Source organism: Hipposideros armiger, unplaced genomic scaffold, assembly GCF_001890085.2.
Source record: "Hipposideros armiger isolate ML-2016 unplaced genomic scaffold, ASM189008v1 scaffold_149, whole genome shotgun sequence".
Classification (NCBI taxonomy): domain Eukaryota; kingdom Metazoa; phylum Chordata; class Mammalia; order Chiroptera; family Hipposideridae; genus Hipposideros; species Hipposideros armiger.
The window spans coordinates 2,298,213-2,321,162 of record NW_017731499.1 but is presented as its reverse complement, the minus strand read 5'-3'; the positions used below and the strand labels follow the sequence as shown (position 1 = coordinate 2,321,162).

General features: G+C 46.0%; 1 protein-coding gene across 3 annotated transcripts in view; it reads right to left on the bottom strand.

Moving 5' to 3' along the window:
- Positions 1-22,950, bottom strand: part of SNX29 (sorting nexin 29) — a 482,345-nt gene that overhangs the window by 423,972 nt on the left and 35,423 nt on the right. For 2 of the 3 annotated variants that reach the window (XM_019650893.1, XM_019650895.1), the window contains one exon: positions 17,239-17,363. In XM_019650893.1, the coding sequence (XP_019506438.1) occupies positions 17,239-17,363 (125 nt within the window). Of the gene's footprint in view, positions 1-17,238; positions 17,364-22,950 lie in introns of those variants that run through there. The other variant, XM_019650896.1, reaches the window with a different exon arrangement.

Below are 22,950 nucleotides of genomic sequence, written 5' to 3'. Positions count from 1 at the left end.
TTTTGGATTCTTCTCCCTTAACATAAGCCCCAAAGTGCAGAATCACCTGAGTTATTGGGGGTTGTAAATGGAGAAAAGGGGAGCAGAGCACTGAGCTGCTCAGCCCACACTGACCAACCATGATTTACTTATTAATCACCTTCTTATGCGAGAGCATCTGTGTTGTTTCATCTTATCATTTTTCTGTTAACAGCATCTGAGTGTACAAAGGGTGCTAAAAAATGTATGCACATTATAAGAAAGGAAAAAACGGTAGAAAAATTGTAATATTTAATATATACTGATAACAAAAGATGAATGCAAGTCACGTTTGACTTCTGCAATAACAAGAGGTGCTCAAAGTGGTTCCCATCAGCGTGCAGACACTTCTGATTACAGCGAGTACTGTTTGGTAGACTTCTGTGGCAAGTGTGTAAACTGTTCCAACACCACTGCAAAAGAAGCAGGACTTGCTGTGTGAGGCCTCCCGGATCTTCCCGTGTGCACATCACACACAGCACCATGCTCTCAAACTTATCACGAAGGCGTGCAATTGTTAGGCTTGTTGCATACTCACGCCTCCACTGTCGTACTTCTACAACGTTCTCAAATTTCAAACACCACTTCAAAATGGTTTTATGCTCCTCAAACGACCACCGTGCTTCCGCCATTTTCTTTGACTGTCCTGCCTGTCACATGGTGACACTAGCATTCATTTGATTAACGCCATCTTTTGAGCGAACATCATACTATACATTGCTATGTAATTCAATTCAACTTCGAAAAGTAATACATAGATAACATCTCTTAAAATGTGTACACATTTTTTGGGCACCCCCAGTATATGTACATATGAGTGTGAGTACGTATGCGTGCATCATGCCAACCCCCAGGACATTTTACAATTAACCTCCCAGGAATGGCTGAGAAAACCAGCAACAGGGCAGTTTGCTCAGGACAACCTTCTGTCTCAATGCCTAAATGCCAAACTAATGCAAAACTAATGAGATCAGCCCAAACCACACAAGTGCTTAATAGCCTTCTTTCCACTTGAAGCGTCTCTCAGAAACCAGGTCGGGGGAGTTTGGTGAGAAAGTTGCCCTGGGCAGGCCAGCCAACCACCTGTTTTGAAAAACCCTAGACGAACATCTGTACTATCCATCACAATTCCAACCAGGTGACTCTCACCCGCATCCTGTCTTCCTTGAAAACTGCAGTCACCTCCCTCTGACCTTGACTACACATGAAACGCTCTAAGGTGTGTTTTCACCTTTCAATTCCGCCAATTGCTTACTGCTACCAAATCCTTCTGAAGCCTGCCAGAGCGATGCTGACGATGATAAGAATTATCCCAGCAGGATGCCGCTTCCACTGCCAGAATTAATGTGATCTATTTAAAGTGCAGCTCACCTGCCACTTAACACTTGCAGTGTCCGTAATTTAATTTGGGAATGTACGCCGATCTCTTACTGCTTTGAAACAAGGGGCTAATTCAAAGAGCGGGCGAGGGCTTCTGGCTCTCCCAGCCCCTGAAAGCCATCTGCCAACAGGAACTAGAGCCAGGAAAGGGGGTACTGAGGCGAGTGACCTGGAGCCCCTCATTAACAGAGGCTGACAAATAGCACAGGACTTGGCAAAGTTTCTAACGGGCCTCAACTTAATTGATGCCAAGAATTCATATTTTGGAGGCCAAAGAGGACCAAAGCCTTGGCTCAAATTCTAGTTCAGATGGTGTGACCTTGGACAACTTATTTTGTCCTTTGCCTTCTTCCTTGGTAAAATGGGGTTTGCTGTGAGGGAAAAATTAGAAAATGAAGCATACGTGTAAAGGCTTGGTGCCAAGGCACCGAGGCAGACAAACAGCAACCCTCCCACTTTCTTCTGGAAGTCACACCCCTCTTTCCTAGGGGAACCATGTCCCATTTGAAGTTGCCTCCAGCACAACCAACCTTCCTTCCCACAGGGCTGGGCAGGTAACGCAGGCTGGGTGCTCACCTGGCCACAGCAGGGCATGTGTCCCAACTCGCCTCACTTGCCTCACCCTCATCCTGGTCCTGTTTGATATTTTGTGCATCATGAATTTTTTCTGTTTTCATCTTGATTTTTTTTTAATACTGCGTGAAAATATCATGTGCCTTGATTGCTGAGTTTTTTGGTGCTCCCATACATTTTGTGGCTGAAGTGAGTGCTTCACTGACCTCATCCAAGTCCCACAACTTGTGCCTGATCCACTAGGAAAGACCCACTGTGTCCTTCTAGAACTGAAGTCAGCAAACAATGGCCCCAGGGCCAAATGCTGCCCTCCACCTGTTTTTGTAAGTAAAGTTTTATTGGAACACGGGCACGCCCGTTTGTTTACATAGCGTCTGTGGCTGCTTTCCTGATACAATGGCAGACCTAGGGAGTTGGGACAGAGACCTACGGCCTAAAATTCTTAGTATCTGATCCCTTAAGGAAGAAGTTTGCCAACTGCTATTTTAGAAGTAGGAGCTCAATAATCGTGTAATCCTGTAGAGCGAGCCCACCTAAGAAAGATACCAACCCAGAGAGAAGTGGGCCAAGAAAAGAGACAGATTGGGGGTGGGGGCCAATCCAGCTCAACCCCTAGATTTCTTAGTTTCTTAAGTTAATAAGTGCCTTTTTTTGTTTAAGTCTAAGTGGCTTGCTATCCCTTGCAACCAGGAGAAGCCTAATGTAGGGAGGTAGGTGTGTTCTTCAATCATCTGATAACCATTTGTAGAGACAGACAACACGCCAGGCTCAGAGCCGTGCCTGCATGCACTGCAGGGGCAAATGCATCCTGCAAAAATAAACAACAACCAAAGCATTACTCAACAAGAAACAAAAAACCCAACTGCAAAAAGCCAGGTTCCTTGTAAACAAAGAAAGGCTTGTTTTTTCTCACACACTTGGACTGGAGGTAGACAGCTGGTTCAAAGTCTCTGTCACGGGCAGCATTTCCAATCTCCTGACCTTCACCTACTGTCTCAGAGGACTGTCACCACACTGGGAGTCATGTCCACAATCAGAGCAGGAAGAAAGAGGACAAGATAAAGCCAGCTCTGTCACCCTTTTTTCAGGCAAGGATAAGTCATCCCAGAAAACCACAAGGGAATGGAGCATAGGGTGTCAAGGCTGGCTTCGTCACTCGCCATCCTTTACCTAGAGAAGGCTATCCCACAGCCCCAAGCAAAATCAGGTTCAGTTAATCCAAAGAAGAAAAGGGAAATGGATTTTAGGTAGGAAACTAACAGAATCGGCCATTCCGGGAACAAAAGGCAAACCAAGTGCTTCTGTATTCCAGCCTGAGAGCTGGATGAGCACAGGTGCTCCGAAATCCCACTCACACCCCAAAGCGGATGAGCTGAACCACAGACATAAATGGATCAGCAAAGCAGAGTTTCCAATAAGGGCTGTAGCTTTGTCACTTGGCCATCTCCCAACCGGCCCCAAGACTGCCTCCTGGAACTAGAACACAGGGACTGTGGTTTAAACATGAACCATATGTAATAAAGACTTGTACAAAGTATGTAACCTTGATGCCTTTTTTTTTCTTTTTTAATTGTAAAATATGCATAATAAAATTTACCATTTTAACCGTTTTTAAGTGTATAATTCAGTGGCATAAAGTACACTCACAATGTTGTGCAACTATCACCACCATCCATTTCTAGAACGTTTTCATCATCCCAAACATAGCCCTTAAACAGTAACTCCCCCATTTCTCCCTCTCCCTAGTTAGCCCCTGGTAATCTCTATTCTACTTTCTGTCTCTGGGAATTTGGCTGTTCTAGATACCATATATGTGGAATAATACAATATTTGTTGTTTTATGTCTGGCTACTTTCACTTAGCAGGTTTTCAAGGTTAATCCGTGTTATGGTGTGCATCAGTGCTTCATTATTTTGTGGTTGAATAATATTCCATTGTGTGTATAGACCACATTTTGTTTATTCATCATCTGTCTGTGGACATGTGGGTCGTTTCCACCTCTTGGCTCCTGTGAATAATGCTTCGGATGAACACAGATGTACACGTATCTGTTTGAGTCCCTGCTTTCAATTCTTTTAGGTAAATATCTAGAAGCAGAATTGCTGGATCATGTGGTTAATTCCATTGAACTCTCTGAGGAACCACCAAACTATTTTCCACAGTGGATGTACCATTTTACATGGATACTTTTTATTTTATTTTTTTTGTAGAGATGGAACTGCCTTTATTTCTCTGCAACTGAAAAACTGTTATTAAACTCCCTTCCAGTTAGAAAACAAAACACTTACTCTTGCCAATTAAAGGTAACTTGACCACTTTTTTTAAATTGTGGTAAAATTCACTTAACACAGAATTCACCATCTTTAACCACTTGAAAGTATAGATTTCAAAACTTGATACATTTTTAAAGAATAAATAAAGCCACAATAATCTGAGATACTGGGTTACTTTGGGAGACTTCAGTAGAATTAAGTTTTAAAACCAAGCATTGCTGCTGACTCTGTAGGACAAATGCCAGTTGTCTTGGCAGGGTGGGTGGAGATCAGGTGGGGAGGAGAAGTTGCCACTGACCGCCAGGTGAGACCCCGCTCCTCCGCTGCCTCAGTGCCTCACATGGTCCCCCTATCCCTGTCACCAGCCCTGCTGCAGCCTCACTGGTCTCCTGGGTGCTCCTCCAACAGGCCAAGCCTCAGGGCCTACCCAGCCAGGAAAACAGCAACCACACCTGGCAGCCACTGAAGGAACTGAGTACAGGGCATCTGTTACAAAGGTTTTGGAAGAGCTAAAAAGCTAAACAGGAACAAGGAGCCAACTTAGAGATCGCCAATGTCAGAAACCCAGCCCATCCCGAGAGCCAGAAGAACAAAAGGAAAAGGTTGTATTCCCAGGGCTGCCGGGCCATGGCTGGACTGTGCCGAATGTGGCAGAGGCACCTGGGAGGTAAGCGGCAGGAGGAGAGGGGGGCCTGCACAGCAGGCCACGTGGGGCCACCAGGGCCAGGGAGGGAGCACAGCCCCTGCTGGAGATGCCACCTGAAGCAGAGGAGAAAGAAAACCCTAACTCCCGTCTCCCTGCCTCCTTCTAAACTCAGCACCACCCCTCGCTGGCCACACCAAGTGGGAAGACAGGGTTTGCAGGGAAGGGCAGAGAACAAACCTGAGAGCCGCAGGCACTGACTGGCACACTCTTTCGAACTTGTTGAACCACCCGGAATCGCTTCCGCCAGCAACAGTGTGGTGAGCTAATCCCCTCATTTCCTTAGATCGCTATGAAAATGTTCCCAGAAAGAGGCTGTCTGAAAATCTCTATACAGAAAAGTGAAGCCTCCACCCATGGCAGACTGCTGGCTGCTCGTCAAAATCTAACCCCTCTGCTTCTGGAGCCCCCAGACAGACTGCATTCCCAGCCGGCTCTGCGGTGGCCAAGCGACATGGTTCCCACTACCCACAGGTGCCTCTCACTGGCCTGATTCCCGCATTTCTGCCATCGGACTGGCCCCTGTGAGCACCTCAGGTCTGAGTCCCAAGCTCTGATGCCTCAGCATAGCACACTTGGCATTCACCCACACTACACAAGAGTCTATAGCGCCTCCTTTGTGAAAAAGTGGGAACCTTCTCTAGCATCAAAGAAACAAGGACGTCTAAAACAAGTGTCTCATTTCCTTCCAGGGGCGTGCCCCATCCTCTGCTGAAAAGCCATTTCCATGCTGTCAGGTGCAAAGCAAAGGATCCGTGGAACTAACATGCTAGGTAATTATGGACTAAACACTGAGGCCAAATCTGAGTCTTAGCTTACAAGACATAGGGATCAAACACCTTTGAAACACCCAAAGGTCACCTTGGGCCAAGAGGCATCAGTCCAACAATACCAGATCTTAATACAGTAATACCTTGGTTTGCGAGCATAATTCGTTCCAGAAACAAACTACTCGTATTGCGAGACGTCGCTCGTTTACCACGTTGAAATGTATTAGAAATGTTTGCTCGTCTTGCGGAACACTCGCAAACCACGTTACTCGCAATCCAAGGTTTTACTTTATATGCTTGGACAGTTCTATGTCCCTTCCTCGGCCACCCACAGGACCCTGTGGACATCCCATAATCTAGCGACTCACAGGTTAGCACTGAGCCTGTGGGCAACAGCACCCTGGCGTCTGGCTCCCTCCTTGTGGCCGGCAAATCCCTACCACTGGTTAAACATTTTTATCACTACCCCTGGTTGCAGTTCAATATTTTCTCAGTACCTTCCGCAGACATCCTTCCAAGGTCTCTCTCACCAGAAATAGCTGATTTGCAAGTTGATGAATGTAACAGAGAAACACAAAGAGGGAACTGAAACATTACAGGGATGGGGTGGGGTGAGTTGACTTCCCCTCACCATCAAAAGGATGGGCCCAGGGTTCTCCTGGCACATGCAGCTTCCTCCAATAGTCACTTTCTACAGAAATGAAATCATTGCCCAAGGTGACCCAATGAAGCAAAATATCAATTCTGCTTTGGGTCAAATGCAATCAACCGTTTTCAAAAATCCCCACTGAGGATCAAGGAAGTTGGTTTCTCTAATTTTACAGCTGTGGGTATATTAATACCACCTGCTTTTCAACTGACTAAGAAAATGTGCAGGCAGCAGAGGGTGGGGTTTGGCCGCCCAAGAAAGTGAGCAGCGTGTCCCGAAGTCTGGGTCCTCGAGTCATTAAGCTGAACATAGTTGTTTGGTGGCCACGCACCTTGCAATATGCTGGAGCTACAAGGATGAGCAAGAATGAATCTAGTCCTTGGCCATCGAGAGCAAGAGTCAGGAAAAAAAAAAAAACAGGTATTGCCGTGCATAGGTCTGATGAGAGAAGGACTCAGGGCTATGGGGAGTGGGTTCCTGTAGGAGGGAACAGTCCAGCTGAACTAGGTGGGGAGCTCATGAATGACTTTTTGAGAGAAGCCTGAAGCTTCAAGAGAGATTAGGTCAAAACCACAGTGACAGGGGCCAGCTGAGTGGCCCAGCTGGTTAAGAGTGCAAGCTCTGAGCAACAGGGTCGCTGGTTCGATTCCCACATGGGCCAGTGAGCTGCGCCCAAGCTGAGCTGCGGCTAAGCTGCCAACAGGTGGCAGGCTGGCTCAGCTGGTGAGAGCACATGCTCCTAACCACAAGGTTGCCGGTTTGACTCCCACATGGGATGGTGGGCTACGCCCCCCGCAACTAAGATTGAACTCAGCACCTTGAGCTGAGCTGCACTGAGCTGCTGATGGACAGCCAGATTGCTCAGTGGTTAGAGCGTGCACTCTTAGCAACAAGGTTTCCGGTTCAACTCCCACATGGGATGGTGGGCTGTGCCCACCCGCAACTAAGATTGAACATGGCACCTTGAGCTGAGCGGCCGCAAGCTGCCGACAGGCGGCCGGATGGCGACTGGACTTGGAGCTGACCTAGCTGTGCCCTCCACAACTAAGATTGAAGGACAACAACTTGGCTGTTCCCCTCCCCCAATTCCCCAATAAAAATCTTTTTAAAAAACCACAATGACATACCACTTTATACCATTTGAATGGCTATTATCAAAAACATAAAAAATAGCAAATGTTGTTGAGGATGTGGAGCAACTGGTACTCCTGGGCACTGCTGGTGGGAATGTAAAAATGCAGCAGCCACTATGGAAAGCAGTATGGAGTTTCTTCAAAAAACTAAACCTAGATTTACCATGTGATCTAGCAATTCCACTTCTGGGTTTACGCACCCAAAAGGATTGAGGGCAGGGCCTTGAACTGTTGTCTGTACACCCATGTTCACGGCAGCACTAGTACAACAGTCAATACGGAGAAGCAGCCCAGGTGTTCATGGACAGATGGAGGGATGAACACAGTGTGGTCCATACATAAACTGGAATGTTATTCCACTTTAAAAAGGAAGGCAAGGGCCGGCCGAGTGGCGCGTTGGTTAAGAACTGGCTTGGGACACCAGAGGGCCCCAGTTCGGATCCCACATATGAGGGCCAGTGACACTGCCCTCTACAGTTAAGATGCTGAACAACAGCTCAACCTGGAGCTGGGCTGCCATGAGTTGCCGGCGACGGCGTAGGCTGCAGCCCCTGCTGCAGTGGGTTGCCATGGGCTACCGTGTGTAGCCAGCAGCCAGCGTGAGCGGCCAGCAGCTGCTGTGAGCGGCTGTCCAGAAGCCGGCGACTGATGTGCCTCGCCCGGGAAGAGCACAATGATGGTGTCAACTTGGGCCAGTGAAGCAACGTTCTCCACAACTAGACTGAAGAACAAAAAAGACAGAAACTTGTCTGTTCCCCTTCCCCCAATTCCCCAGCGCTGTTCCCATCCACCAGTTCCCCAATAAAATCTTTAAAAAAAAAAAAAAAGGCAGGCAAGTCTGACACCTGCTACATATGCATGGACCCTGAGGGCCTTATGCTAAATGAAATAAGCCAGACAAAAAAGCACAAATATTGTATGAGTCTACTTATGTTAAGCACCTAAAATAGTCGAATTCATAGAAACACAAAGTAGAACAGGGGGTGCCAGGGGCTGGTGAGAGGAGGAAACGGGAGTTATTGTTTAACGGGTACAGTTTCAATACGGGAAGATGAAAGGTTCTGGCGATGAATAGTGGCGACGGTTGTACAGTGTGAGTGTACTTCATGCCGCTGAACTATACACTTAAAAATCATTAAATCTTTCATTTTTATGTTATGTATATTCCATCACAATTTTAAAAAGCGAGAGAATGAAAATAGAAGTTTGAGCAGTTGTGTCTTGGGTTAGGGAGGAGGGAGCGCAGTGGAAAGGAAAGAACAAAGGGTACTATCAGACATGGAGAGTTTCAGGGTTACAGAAACCAGGGGTGCTCTTTGGAATTCAAGATTTAACCGTCTGCACCGGGCAGAGGCACTGAGCAATGACAAGATAGTCGTACAAGGATCCTCTCCCTGGAGTGTCCAGTGCTAACGATGTGGTCGTTGAATTGTGGGGAGGTCCCGGGGATCCCCAGGCAGGGGCTGTGGCAGGAGGGGAATTTGTGGGGCTCAGGTCACGGTTTCTTTATCAACCAGATAGAAGTGCTGCAATGACTTCCCTGCTGGCTGCAGGTGAGCCCTGGGTGTGTGGTGGGGTTTGGAGGAAGAACAGAGACAGACAAAGCTGGTAGGGGACAGGCCCGGGAAGCCATGTCAAGGAGTGAGTACTCTGCCCCAACTCTTTTAGGTAGGGGGGCGGGGTGAGAGCAAGTTGGTCACTGAAGACCCCTCTGGCCATAATACGCACAGTGGGTTAGAGCCGATCAAGATTGAAGGCAGACAGGCAGAGCTGCGGACATAAAGAGAACTCATTAAAGATGGAGGACATGTGAGTGGATGAGGGGACCATCTGAAAGGCAGAACACGGTGCTTTGTGACGGTCTAGTTCGAGAGCAGAGGAGAAGGAAGAGGAAGACGCTCGGAGGAAGCCCAAGGGCTGTTCAGGGGACTGCAGTGAAAGGCAGAGCCATTCACGAGGCAAGAAACATGGGAGCAAACGTGGAGAATGATGAGGACTCAGGCTTGGAGACTGTGGTTCATCCAAACAGAGACATTCAAGAGTAAGACAGAGCTCAAGGGGTGATCTGCTGGAGGCGTAACTTAATCAACACGGAGATGGAGATTTTCACCAAAGAATTAAGACAGCACGTGTAGAAACGAGAGGCAACAAGAGAATCAGGGATGAATAATATTATTTGAGTACGTAGAAATGATATGCTAAGACGGATCAGCCAAGAAGTTGAAAGTATGCCAAGAGGTCATGGCATTGCAGAAGAGGGGAACACAGTGTTTCAAGGTCAGAGGGTCACTGGTGCCAAGGGCTGCTGAGCAGACAAGGAAGATTAAACTTAAATTCTATAGCAAGTGTGTCTCTGGTGTGTTCTGAATCGTGCCTACCACCTTGTAAACTGACTGCCAATACATAACCTGATGATTGAATATTATTAACAGCAACATCAAATTCCAAGATTATGCCATGAAATGTCACTGCTACGATCTGAATGTGTCCCCTCAAAATTCATGTGTTGAAATCTGAACCCCCAAAGATAATGGTAGTAGAAGGCGGGGCCCTCGGGAGGACACTTAGGTCATGAGGGTGGAGCCATGGAATCAGTGTCCTTATAAAAGAGGCTCTGCTGGGATTCCTTGCTTCCTTCTACCGCCTGAGGACACAGAGAGAAGGCACCAGCTACGAGCCAGGAAAAGGGCCCTCACCCAACCATGCTGCCATCTTGATGTTGGACTTCCCAGCCTCCAGAACTGTGAGAAGCAAATTGCTGTTGTGTATAAGCTACTCAGTCTGGGGTGTTGTGTTATAGTAGCCCGAATGAACTAAGACAGCCACTCACTGCAGTGGTTCTTTCCCCAATAAAAGGGAAAATAATTCATTCTTCCACACTGCATTCTCTACTGGCTACTTGGTCTTCCAATGGCTGCAAAACCCACCAATTCCAAGCCAAGCCTATGCAGAGCTCTCCATCACTTTTAGCTCATCTTTAATTAATGTAAAAATTAATTTTTGCTCTTCCTTCAAAAATGAATCGCTTCCTTTGTAGCACTCTGGAGTGATCCTGAAATAAGGTACCTCAGGAATCATGAACTACAGTACCTTGCACATTGAATAATACTCTTCCTTCCAACCGAAATGCAATTATTGGACATATTTTTATTGGAGAGCCTATGTATTTCCAGACACTATGCTGGGAGCTGGAAGTAACATGGACATGGCCGTCCAGTGGAATATATGGTCAACAGACAACTAAATACATGTGATGGTAAGATAAGTGTCCTTTGTCCTCTAAGACAGGGGGTGGCAAACTTTTTCTGTAAAGGGCCAAATAGTAACTAATTTAGGCTTTACTGGCCAGATGGTTTCAGTCACAACTCTGCCTAAAAGCAGCCATAGATAGAGGGTAAGCAGATGAATGCGTGTGGCTGTGTTCCAATAAAACTTCATTTACAGAAAGCGCAGAAAACACTCAGGGGTCATTTCGAAGATTCATGTGCTAATCCCATCTCTCGTCCCGTTTCTGGAGCACAGGCCTTTGACTTTATTTTTTAAGTTTCTTACGTTTCTCTACTGTTTAAGTTAGGATGTTTGGGGATGCGCGTCAAAGGCGATCAAACTCAAAATGGCTTAAAACATTAGGAGATTTATTATTTCATATAACATGATATTCCACAGTGGGTTAGCTCAGTAGCTCAGTGATATTATCAAGGATCCAGGTACTTCCCATCTTTCTGAGCTGCCATCCTTGGTGTACTGGCTTTTGTCCTCAGACTTGTCCCCCTCCATGGCTGCAAGATCATTCCCACGGCTCCAAACACCACAGTCTCAAACAACACTCCAAGGCCCTACAAGAAGCCTTCTCTTGTGTCTCTGTTTAATCAGCGAGGACCTGTCTCAGGAGCCCCTCCACAGACTGCTTCCTTCTCTTTGATCAGAATTGCATCTCACATCTACTCCTAAACCAACTACTGGCAGGCTGATAATTACTGGATTGTCAGAAAAGTCATGACGTATTTTTTTCTGTGCTTTTTGTTGCAAAAATGTGTCATGACTTTTCCTACAACCCAATATAACAGCTGGCCTGAGCTGATCCAGAGTCACTCCCCCTGGAGCTAGCTGCAAGTCTGGAGCTCTTGGCCACCCAACATCTAAACAAAATCAGAGTTCTATGGGGGCCGGCCAAGTGGCTCAGTTAGTTAAGAGCGCGAGCTCTGAGAAACAGGGTCGCCGGTTCAATTCCCACATAGGCCCGTGAGCTGCCGCTGAGCTGAGCTGCTGCTGAGCTGCCAACAGGCGGCCGGATAGCTCAGGTGGTGAGAGCCCGAGCTCTTAACAACAAGGTTGCCGGCCGGTTCAACTCCCGCATGGGATGGTGGGCTGTGCCCCCTCAAGCCCCCGCAACTAGATTGAAAGCAGCAACTGGACTTGGAGCTGAGCTTGCGCCCTCCACAACTAGGACTGAAGAACAACTTGACTTGGAGCTGATGGGTCCTGGAAAAACACAGGGTTCCCCTTCTCCAATTCCCCAATAAAATCTTTAAAAAAAGAAAAAAATCAGAGCTCTACGAGCAAGAAAGAAGAGACAGAGCTGCTGGGTGGGGAATAACCAAGGTCCGCCATCATTACTCACGCTAACCTGCAGCTGGCAGGGAACGTTCGGACAAACAGCAGGACCAGGCTGAAAATGCAGACTTCCATCTCACCATCACCAAATCAATCATTTGTGTAGACAAATCCAGTCACTTGTCAAAGCAAGAGGAAATGGCTCCTCCAGACACAGCAGGCTCTCACTTCTGAGGTTTGAATCCTAAGGAGACACACTGCGTAACCTCATCCCAAGCGTCTCTGGGCCTTCGTAACCCGACTATCTGGACGATCTCTTCAAGGGAGGTGGACACCGCTTCCCAAGCCCGCCAACAATACCAGGCAAGACTGAGTTGGCATCGCTGCTCACAGTCATGTCTGCCTTACCAACATTTCATAAGTCAGGGCAAAACTTCCCAAGTCAAAAACAAATAAAACAAAAACACCCAGCAGAGAGCAAACTAGGGGACGGGAGGTATCTGTAGGCACTGATTAAAATCACCACAAAGGTGAGGGAAAATGGGCTGCAGACTCCCTTTCCCAAGCTCTCGTTTATCTCCGAGGGAAAACCTGGTACCTGATTTGTAGAAAAGGAACCGAAGACAGTCACACACAAAGGTGGCACCTCTGGCAACAGGAAAAGGCACACAATGAAAGAGTCACTTCAAGGGTCCACTTTCAGCTAAGGATGATTCGCCTGGATCAGGCCAACGCTCCCACAAAAACAACAGCAATTTAAACACCTGGACAACTTTTTTTAATTAAAACAAAACTGAAGGCCTAGGGGAGAAGGAACGGCCATAGACACGAGTCCCACATTTAGAGCCTTATTCTGCCCTTGAGGCTTTTTCCAACTATAGAACTGCACTAATGAAAAGGTAAGCTGAGCTTTCAGAATTCCCAACGGGTCTAAAAGAAAAAAAAAAAAAATAGAGTTCAGGGCCTGCCAAGAAGGAACAGCACTGTAAACACCCCAAGGATTCAGCTATGTCCTGGATTGAACAGTGTCCCCTAAAAACACATGTCTACCTGGAACCCCAGAATGTGACTTTATCTGGGAAAAGGCTCTTTGCAGATGTTAATTAGTTAAAATGAGGTCCTACTGGAGGGGGGTGGGAACTAAGTCCAGTACGACTGGTGTTCTTCTAAGGAGAGGACACAGACAGACAGACACAGAGGAAAGAAGACCATGTGAAGACAGAGGCCAACGTTGGAACAGCTACAAACCAAGGAACGCCAAGGACCGCTGGCAACGCCGGAAGCTAGGAACGGACTCTCCCTCCCAGCATCCAGAAGGAACCCACCTGCTGACACCTAGATTTTGGACTCCTGGCCTCCAGAGCTGTGAGAGGAGTAAGTTTCTCACTGTTGTTTCAGGCCAGCCAGGGTGTGGAAATTTGTTACGTAGCCTAGGAAGCTGATAGAAGCTGGAAACCACCCCAAAGACCTACATCCTAGAAATAAGGCGGAAGCGGAAATACAGCAGCCCTCACAAATGCTGAGGTCCACGTGTGAACTGGCTCAGTCCTTGATTGGATTAAACTGATTTCCTCCTCTCTAATTGCCTGAGAAGGAACAGTAAATCCCCTCCAAAGAACACTAACATCATCACAAGCTTCAAATCACTACAATTCTTCATTCACAACATCTGGCACTCAGTTGACAATACCAGGCATGCGCAAAGACAAGAACGTATTCAACATCAAGATGAAAACAAAAAACAAGGGACTTCTGGCCATAGCCAAATGGGAAAGTTAACAAATCGTCTCCTCAAAAAGCAACTATGAAACTGGACAAAATTGACAGAAACAACTGTTTTAGCACTCTATAAACTGACTTCAAAGGCTTACAATCTAAAAGGTGTTTATGCCTAAAAACTACTGAATTTTAGATAAGAATAGTGGAAACAATAACAACAATGCAAAAATAAATGGCATCCAACACTTTTATCGCAAGTGTCGGGGGCAATAGGGAGAGGTGGAGACTGTGGCAAAGTGCCCTCTACAGAGGGCAGGGGTATTAATTGGGCTCCAGCCAAAGCCAGTAGTTAAATGGGGGCCCAGAGTCACAGATCCTCAAGTTTAAGGAAAGCTAGAAATCCATATTTCAACATAACATCTCATCATTTTTAAATATTGGCAACTTAAAAAAAAATTTGCTTTTATGTACACTGTGCAAGGCACCAATTTCCAACCTCAGTCCCACATGCACCCTAACCCCAGAGGACTAAATGCGGTCATGCCTCTGGCAGACTCTCTGGGTTATCTACTGTATTGAGATTTTCAACCACGTCATTTTGTTCGGTCATTACTTTGAAGTTCGGCTTTCCTCCCTTCAAAAGGCAATGTTCCCCATCTGTAAACTGAGCTAATGCTCCGGGGATGAATTCACTGTTGTTTATTCTCTCCTGTCATTTTCCATGCAGTTAAGGGAGCTAGAGTGGCCTACAGAGGAGCCCTGATGGGCGTCAGGCCCGATGCCAGAGGAGGGGGAGCTGGGAACAGCCAGGGATCTGACATCAGTTCTGCCATTTACCAGCTGGGCAACTTATTTGAGCCTCATTGTCACCATCCGAAAAATAAGGACACCATCATCTACCCTGGAAAGTTATTGCCATGTTCTCATCAAGTGCCAGCTCCCGCAGCTCTGTACCAAGTCCTGGGCTTTGCAGACACTTACTCATGGAGTCCCCACCACCACCCTGCAAGGCAGGGTCTGTTATTAACCCTATTTTATCCAGGAGGAAACAGAAGCTCAGAGAGGAGGTGTCCCAGGGAGCTCACGTGTGATATGTCCCTGGGCAAGGATTTCAACCCTGCCGTCTGGCTTTAGGGTCTGGTATAAACTGCTAAGCTACATCGAGGGCCTAACCCAGCAGCCGGCAGGGGCAAAGGGGCAGAACAATGCTCATTTCCACCCAATCCTTCTCTTCATATTTCATTTTCTTCACTCTGCCTGGAAGGGTCATTCCAGTGGCTTTAAGAACGGCCTCAAAAAGCCGCTGATCTCCTATTTCCCAGCTCTTAGCAGCTGCAAGAACCCCTGCTCCCTTCTCTTACGAGGTTTTTAATCACATGCTCAATAGCAGGAAAGGGGTTTGAATCATCCCAGGACTATTCTGGACCGGTGAACTGTTAATTAGCAGTGATGGCAGAAGCCCTCCGCAGCTGCTCCAGAGCTACCAGTCTGGTCTTCCCCCTGCTTCTAACTGCCTGGGAGGCAGCCCAGCATGTCCTCAGCAGGAAACAAAGCCAGAGACTCATCCATCAGTCTCTTCAGGATGAAGGTGCAGAAGTCATGCCAGGATAACGGGCCAGTGGCAAGAATGTGGACCTGGACATGCCTTGTAAACGCGCTGGTACTTCTCTGACTGTCGGAGCCAAGTAACAAAAAGACGAGAATTCTAGCGTGGTGGGAAGAGAAAGAGCCATTATTCATGGCCAAAAGCTCAGAGCCTTACGGGGGGATGAGACGGAGGAGGAAGTTAAAAGGTAAAAGAGTGTTGGAGAAAGAAGGGCAGCTGGTTAAACATGTATTAGGTGTTATGAACTAAGCAGAACTTTACATGAGATTCTCACCGAATCCTCCTGACAAGCCCCCAGGTACACGAGACTATCAATCTTTACAGGTAAAAGCAACTCAGACTCCCAGCATTCCCAGGGTCATCCGGGCTTACCCTCACAGTCCGACTCCAAAGCCAGGCTGGCAGCTGCCCTCACCTGGATGGAAGCAGACCCAGAGCCACACCGGTTTCATGAAGGCGTCTCCTCCTCCCCACCTTCCCCCACCCCCAGACAGGTAAGATGGAAACAAGAAGAAATACAAGGGCCAAGCAAGCCGCGGGGGACGGTGGGAAAAGTTATGCCCTCAAACAGCTCATCAGCCAGCCCAGAGCCCTCAGCCACCCCATGCAGAGGCCCAGGGACGTATCCTGGACGTGAGACAACAGGCTGACATCTGAGGTGGCCACGCAGCTGGCAGTGGTTTCTAGAAGCACCGGGGCCCTTGATGCTGGCTCTTCTCTGAACCAGCCCCCTACATCCCTGACTTTTAAAGGAGGGAACCAGGACCACAGGGAGACAAATCAACAGGGACAGGAATCCCTCTTGCAGCTGCCCCCTGCCCCCAACAGGAACCACATTCATTTATGAAAATGAGTGACTGGTGAAACGAACGGAAATCAAAGGGCTGTTGAAGGGCAGAGAGGAAAGGAAGGGAGACAGAGGGAAGGCAAAGGGTGCAGCCCGTAGGTATTTCCACGCACCTCCACCGAACACGCCGAGGGCCGGGTTTAGCTGTGACGGGAGGGGAACTGGCCAAAAAGGACACACTTGACTCAGCAGTGACCCTGACACCATCACAGTTCCAAGAAAGATTCGGGGATTGGGAGCAGGAGCCACAAGCAAAGAACCTGCTCTTCAAAATGTGGGGGGGAGGAAAAGGATGTTTTTTTATATGATGGGATACACGTTAAGGTTCACGTCCGAAGCAGATCACTCTCGACAGTGTCCTCATCTGCACAGTGGAGAAAATAAAGGTTCCTACTATTCATGGGCTGTTGTGAGAACTGAATGAGGTAATTTATACAGAAGACTAACAAAGTGCCATGCGGGCACTAGATACTCATAAGTGTTAATAGTTATTATTATTAGCGTTATCCCTGTCGTTTGGCAACATGGGAGCATGGCACATGGGAAATGCTTTCACAACTTTAAAAGGGACGGCAGCAGAACTTACAAGCTCAGAGACCGGCGCGGTTTCCGTGGCTATTATTGAAGACGGATTTAATTATGAAAAATCATGCTATCCCCATGCATAAAATTAAAACAGGCTATTAATTTCCCAGCAACTGCCACATGACACTGGTGAGATAAGCGCCTTGGCTGCAGGCCCCCAAGCCCCTCAGGAACCACACAACACGCGGCTCTGAGAATTCTGCACAAAGGATGGCTTCATTTAAATTAAGGTGCCAGACAACATGATTACTGACATTCTTAATCATTCATGTAAGGTCAGACATTCTTACGCATGGATGTCTGCACCACCACGTCCCACCAGTCCCTCACAGTGACTGCCCTGCTCACTATGAAATAATAAATAAAAATAAAAAGAGCAGGCAAGAGGAAAGAGAGCATCGTCCGGGCCACATGTGGCCAAAAGGTACCTGTTTCAGTTTTGCTGGAGAAGCCCGCTGCCTGTTTGATCGCGGCCGCCGTCAGTGCTAGCCCTCGGCTCCTCTTCAAGCCATGCTGCAGGACGGCCTCGAACTGGGCACACAGGCAGGTCACCCTGCGAGAGAACCAATGACTCATCAGTCCACCCTGGGAAGGGACAGAAACAAGCAGGGTGGCCCCAGCATCTTCAGAGAGGAAGTGAGTGGCCAGGTGTGAAGGTGCACGTGAGACACCTGGATTTTCAGGCCAGTAATTGACAGGGAGTCAACTCAGGTGGCTCCACACACCTCTCCCCATGCACATTCATTTCACAGACGCCCCACACAGTCTAGCCATATGCATAAGACTGGTGAAAGCATAGTAACAATTCACAAGAAACCAGGGAAAATGGAATTGGTGCCAGCCAGCAGGGGAGGGGGAAAAAAAAGCCAATTTAAGAGCAAATCAGTTTGGGGAAGGGTTGGCTGTTAATTTTATCCAATTCACAAATTTCAACTCAAGCTTATATCACATGTAGTTTAAGGAACAAGATTATCTTCTAAGAGATTGAATTCACCAGTCTGCCAAATTGGAAACACTGTGTAATTTCATGGCCTGTTACATACACGAAAAAAATAATATGATTTCTGATCTTGTTTTTATTTTGTTGTAAGAGATTACATTGTGAAGTCAGTTCCAGAGTTTGGACAGAGTTTTCAATTAAGTTACAATTACTGTGCATTTAATCAAATTCCTTTTTCAATAGCCAAAGAAACTGGAGATTTAGGAACATGTTGGCAAAAAGATGAGGTCACAGCAACACACTCGATTCTTAACCGTCCTTCCAGGGCTCCTGGGCCCCCAGCCCAGCTGGGTCTGTGGACTTCAGAGACCCTCCCTTCACGGATGCAACAAATATGAAGAAATCCTGGACTTCTCCCATGTGCCAGGCTCTATTCTAAGCTCTGAGGATTTGAAGGTGGGAGTGAGACAGGAAAGGTCTCGGCTTCACCACGGTGGCACAGTTCTAGCAGGGGGAGATACATAAATAAGCTAAGCAAACCATTTTAGTGGATGAGAACTTTGAAGACAATAAAACAGGATGAAGTGGTAAATGGAGACAGGGCAGGGACAGGCTTAGGTTCTGTGGCACGAATGAAGGTAACATTGGAGTTAAGACCTGGATATGACAAGAGGCAGCAGGCTGGGAAGGGGGGTGCCCAGTGCAAAGGCCCTGAGGCCACCACCATCTGGCGCAATCTTGCCTAACTGCAGGTGTTTCCTGCTCCACCCACCCCCACACCTGCAGTAATAATACTCCAAGGGTTTATTGTTCTGTGGGTGGTAAAATATTTTCATGCCCATGATTCATTAGCTCCTCCCATCAACATTATGATAGAAGTAACGCAGGTATTATCTCCATTTTATACATAAAGAAACTGAGGCTTAGAGACATTTAAGAGAAACAGCACACAATAAGCACATAATTAGCAGCAACAGCTGCTCTCCAGCCCTATCCACCCCCACGCTGATCCGAAATAGTTTCTGCTACACCTCATACCACCAAGACAAATATACTTTATTCGAAGACAAAAGCCTTCCCCCTCCCATGCCCAACCTTTACTCGAGTCGTCTGTCTCGAAAACCCTAACACAGCTTCAGCAAATACCAGCATCCATACACTGACTCTCAATTCTGTGCCCATGACAGACATCACTAATCCATCCCAGCACTCTAGGCCACCACTGCCAATGATCAAAGCCGGCCATCCATAGGAAGGACGCCTATTTAGCATCCCAAACTTAACACTGTCTTCAACTACACAATTTGCTCTCCACCTTCTTACCTTGTCTTCCTGGCTCCCCTGCACCTGGTACATAGTATGTGTTCCATAAATGCTTTTTTAGTGGGTAAGTAAATGAGTGATTAATGGGTCCCAGAATACTTGCCCACATTGAAACAATCCTTTTGGCCGGGCAGATATCAGATGTGCATATGCTAATCTCTCTACATATCCATACAGACACACATATTTGAGGGCTTCTTGAAAGCTGGGACACCAAAACTATCTAAATCCCACAGGGACCAAAACAGAGGCACAGCAAAATGGAGCCTGACCAGGGTCCTGTCTCAGGGGGAAAAAAACCCAAACCCTGAACTGCATTTACAGTTCTCCATAATAAACCACAGCCTGTACCTTTAAACAAGTCATCTGTAAATACAATGATTAACTCAGCAATCCCTGTCAGTTTGCTTGGCTCCAATGCACGAGTCAGTAACTGCCCTGGCAACTCTGGATAATACCAGGCCCCTAAGGGGAATGGAATGCAGGTGAACAGCACAAACCCCAAGGTTTGGATTACATCAGCAGTACTACCTTCCAGATGCACACCGGTCGCGATCAACCCAACACATCAAAAAACCTCAGTGGGCCCCATCCTATAATTAGCTCATTATGATGCCTGCCTTGCTGAAGGCCATTCTACTGAACACCTTCCCCACATCCCGTTTTCACCTCCCCATTTGACCTAAGCTTATACCTACTGGTCATTCAAGACTTGGAGGGTCTCCTCCTCCAGGAATCCTTCCTGAATGCTTCCTCATTCGGAGCATCTTTCTACTACAGCACTTGGCCAATCTCTCTGCTACTGATTTGCATTCCACAGCTGTCTCCTCTTGCTAACCTGAGTTCCCTGACAACAAGGATCACGTGTCATTCATCTTAGCTGCCCCAGCACCTAGCACGATGCCTGTCATAAATGTGACCAAAATGATCCCTCCCTTTGGGAAACTCAGAATATGTACTTGATATATATTTAGGTGAGAGGTGCATCTACGGAGATCCTGGATAATTTGTAACCAAAATCCAGGTCAGTTAAGACTAGTGACTCATGGGCCGGCCAAGTGGCTCAGTTGGTTAAGAACGCAAGCTCTGAGCAACAGAGTCTCCGGTTCGATTCCCGCATGGGATGGTGGGCTATGCCCACCCACAACTAAGATTGAACACGGCACCTTCAGCTGAGCAGCCGCGAGCTACCGACAGGCGGCCGGCCGGATGGCGACTGGACTTGGAGCAGAGCTTCCTGCACCCTCCACAACTAAGATTGAAGGATAACAACTTGGCCGGTTCCCTTCCCCAATTCCCCAATAAAATCTTTAAAAAGAGAGAGAGAGAGAAAAGAAAAGAAAAAGACTAGTGACTCAAGGAGAACACACATGTCCAACCTCACGAATCTACAGCCTGCTGCTTGTGGTGAGCACACAACAGGCACTGATTTATGACCACGTCACCCTAAGGCTTTCCATTTTTTTGCTTCTTTACTCGGTTACATGATAATTCCTGCAAAAAGAAAAAGGGCACCTGCTTTAGCAGAGCCCTTTATTTTCTCATCTCAGGCTCTCCTACTTCCCAGAATGCTCTCTGCTAAATGCTCTCTGGCATCACAGTGGTGGGTTGGCTGCTTCCATGGCATGTTACCGCATCTAACTTCCACGAGATGTTAATACATTGGGGCACGTTTTCTAATTAAGTGGGGCACTTAATCAAGAGTGAATGTTTTAATGTTTCTAAAGAGCACCAGTCAAAGAAATCACTTCAAGTTTTTATGCAGACAGCTGTTTCCCAGAGGAACGGATAAATAAAATGTGGTATATTGATACAATGGAGTAGTATCTGCAATAAAAAGGAATAAAGTACTTGTACACAGTAGAACATGGATGAGCCTTGAAAATATTATCCTAAGGGAAAGAAATCAGACCCATAAAGCCACGCGTTGTATGATTCCACGAAATGCTGAGAAAACGTAAATACATATAAAGAAACCAAAAGTCAGTTAGTGGTTGCCTAAGGCTGGGTGAAATCAGAAATCAACTATAATTTGGCATAAGGGAACTTTTGGGGATAATGAAAATAGTCTAAAACTGGGTTATGATGATGGTTACAGAATTCTACAAATTTACTCTTTAAAAAAATCACTGCACTGTACGCTTACAAGGAGTAGGTTCTTATGGTATACAAATAAGACTTCAATAGAGTTGTTTTAAAAAAAGAAAAACTTCCCTCAGTGTGCTCAGTAAAAGTTTGATGAAGGAGTGAAAGAGTGAATGAATGAAAAATGAAATGACTTCCTCCTGCTGAATTGAAAAGTGCCCACCTACACAAGCACAGTTGGGCATTGCACACGCTTAACTAGCTTACTGCTAAAATTTTGCAAGCACTGGTTTTCCTGAGCTTTGTCCTATATTTCAAGACTGCTTAACATGCCACATTAGTCTATAATAAGATTCCTAAGAATCCTGTGCTCTTTTTTAATAGCAAATATTAGAACAACAGGCAGGGTCAGCAAAAAGCACTGCATTTTTACAAACTGCACCAAATTAACCTTGTGACACAAGGGTGTATTTCAAATTAATTCTTTTGCTATGTTACAGCTTTGTGGGAACCTTTTGGGAAACACCGAATACAAGCATGAAAATCAACTGGATTCTCCTCATGTGGAAAGCTTCAATGTCCCCTGAAATGGAGTCAACTGCACCTATAAAAATTAGCCAATTGCAGCATTAGCCACATCTCAGATTTAAAACAGTAGAATTATCAACTAGCCTTGCCAAAGCAAGGCCATTCATTACACAACAAACACTTCAAATGGGCTATGCCCTACATTTATGTTTCATAAATTAAGTTCCCAAAAAAAGCTCACACCCTTCACCCCATGAATTTTACTTGCAGAAATCAATCCTCGGTTATAATCCACAAGTCAGATAAGGATTTAAGATAAAAATATTCAAAACAACATTATTAATACTAGTGGAAAGTTTAAAAACACCTAAATATTTAGCATTTAAGGAACTGGTTAAACAAATGATAGCACAACATATAATCAAATGCTATTTAGCCCTTAAAAATGTTTACCAAGAGCTTATAATGGAAAGCTAACATGTTTATAATACAATGTAGAATGAAATAAACATGATATGAAACTGCATATTAAGTATGCTCTCAATTATGCTAAAAACACACACAAAAAAAATTCTGAAGGGAATTATCTGAAAAAATTAAGAGCCATTTGGTTAAAAAAAAAATTACTGGTGATATCTTTCTTACCGCTATGCTTTTCTGAACTCAGCATTTTTCTAAAACAAGCCTTACGAAAGTATCATGTCTCAAGAGCCAGAAATATTGCTACCTTGAGCTATAAAGAATGAAGAAATACAGTTTAAAAGTTATGGTGAAGAAAAATCATGTGGCTATTTTAAATGTTTACAGAGAACTTGAAATACCATTCTATTAAAAGCTGATTTAATGATAAGTAAAAAAAAGCAGATCTGTAAAAAGTTATAGAAATGTTTCTAACCCACAAATGAAAACTATTGCAATATAAGAAACTATAACGTTCAAAGTTGATTTTTTTAAGTAGACAAAATGAGGAAGAGGAATTCTATTCATAATGGTAACAAAAGTAAAATAAATCATACTTTTAATAAGAAAGATACAAGCCCTATATGAAAAAAACCATAACATTTTCTTAAAAGGTATAAAGGTCAAAATAAATAGAAATACCATTTTCCTGAATGGAAAGATTTATTAAAATAAAAATAACAGGGCCGGCCGAGTGGCGCGATGGTTAAGAACTGGCTTGGGACGCTAGAGGGCCCCGGTTCAGATCCCACATATGAGGGCCAGTGACACTGCCCTCCACAGCTAAGATGCTGAACAACAGCTC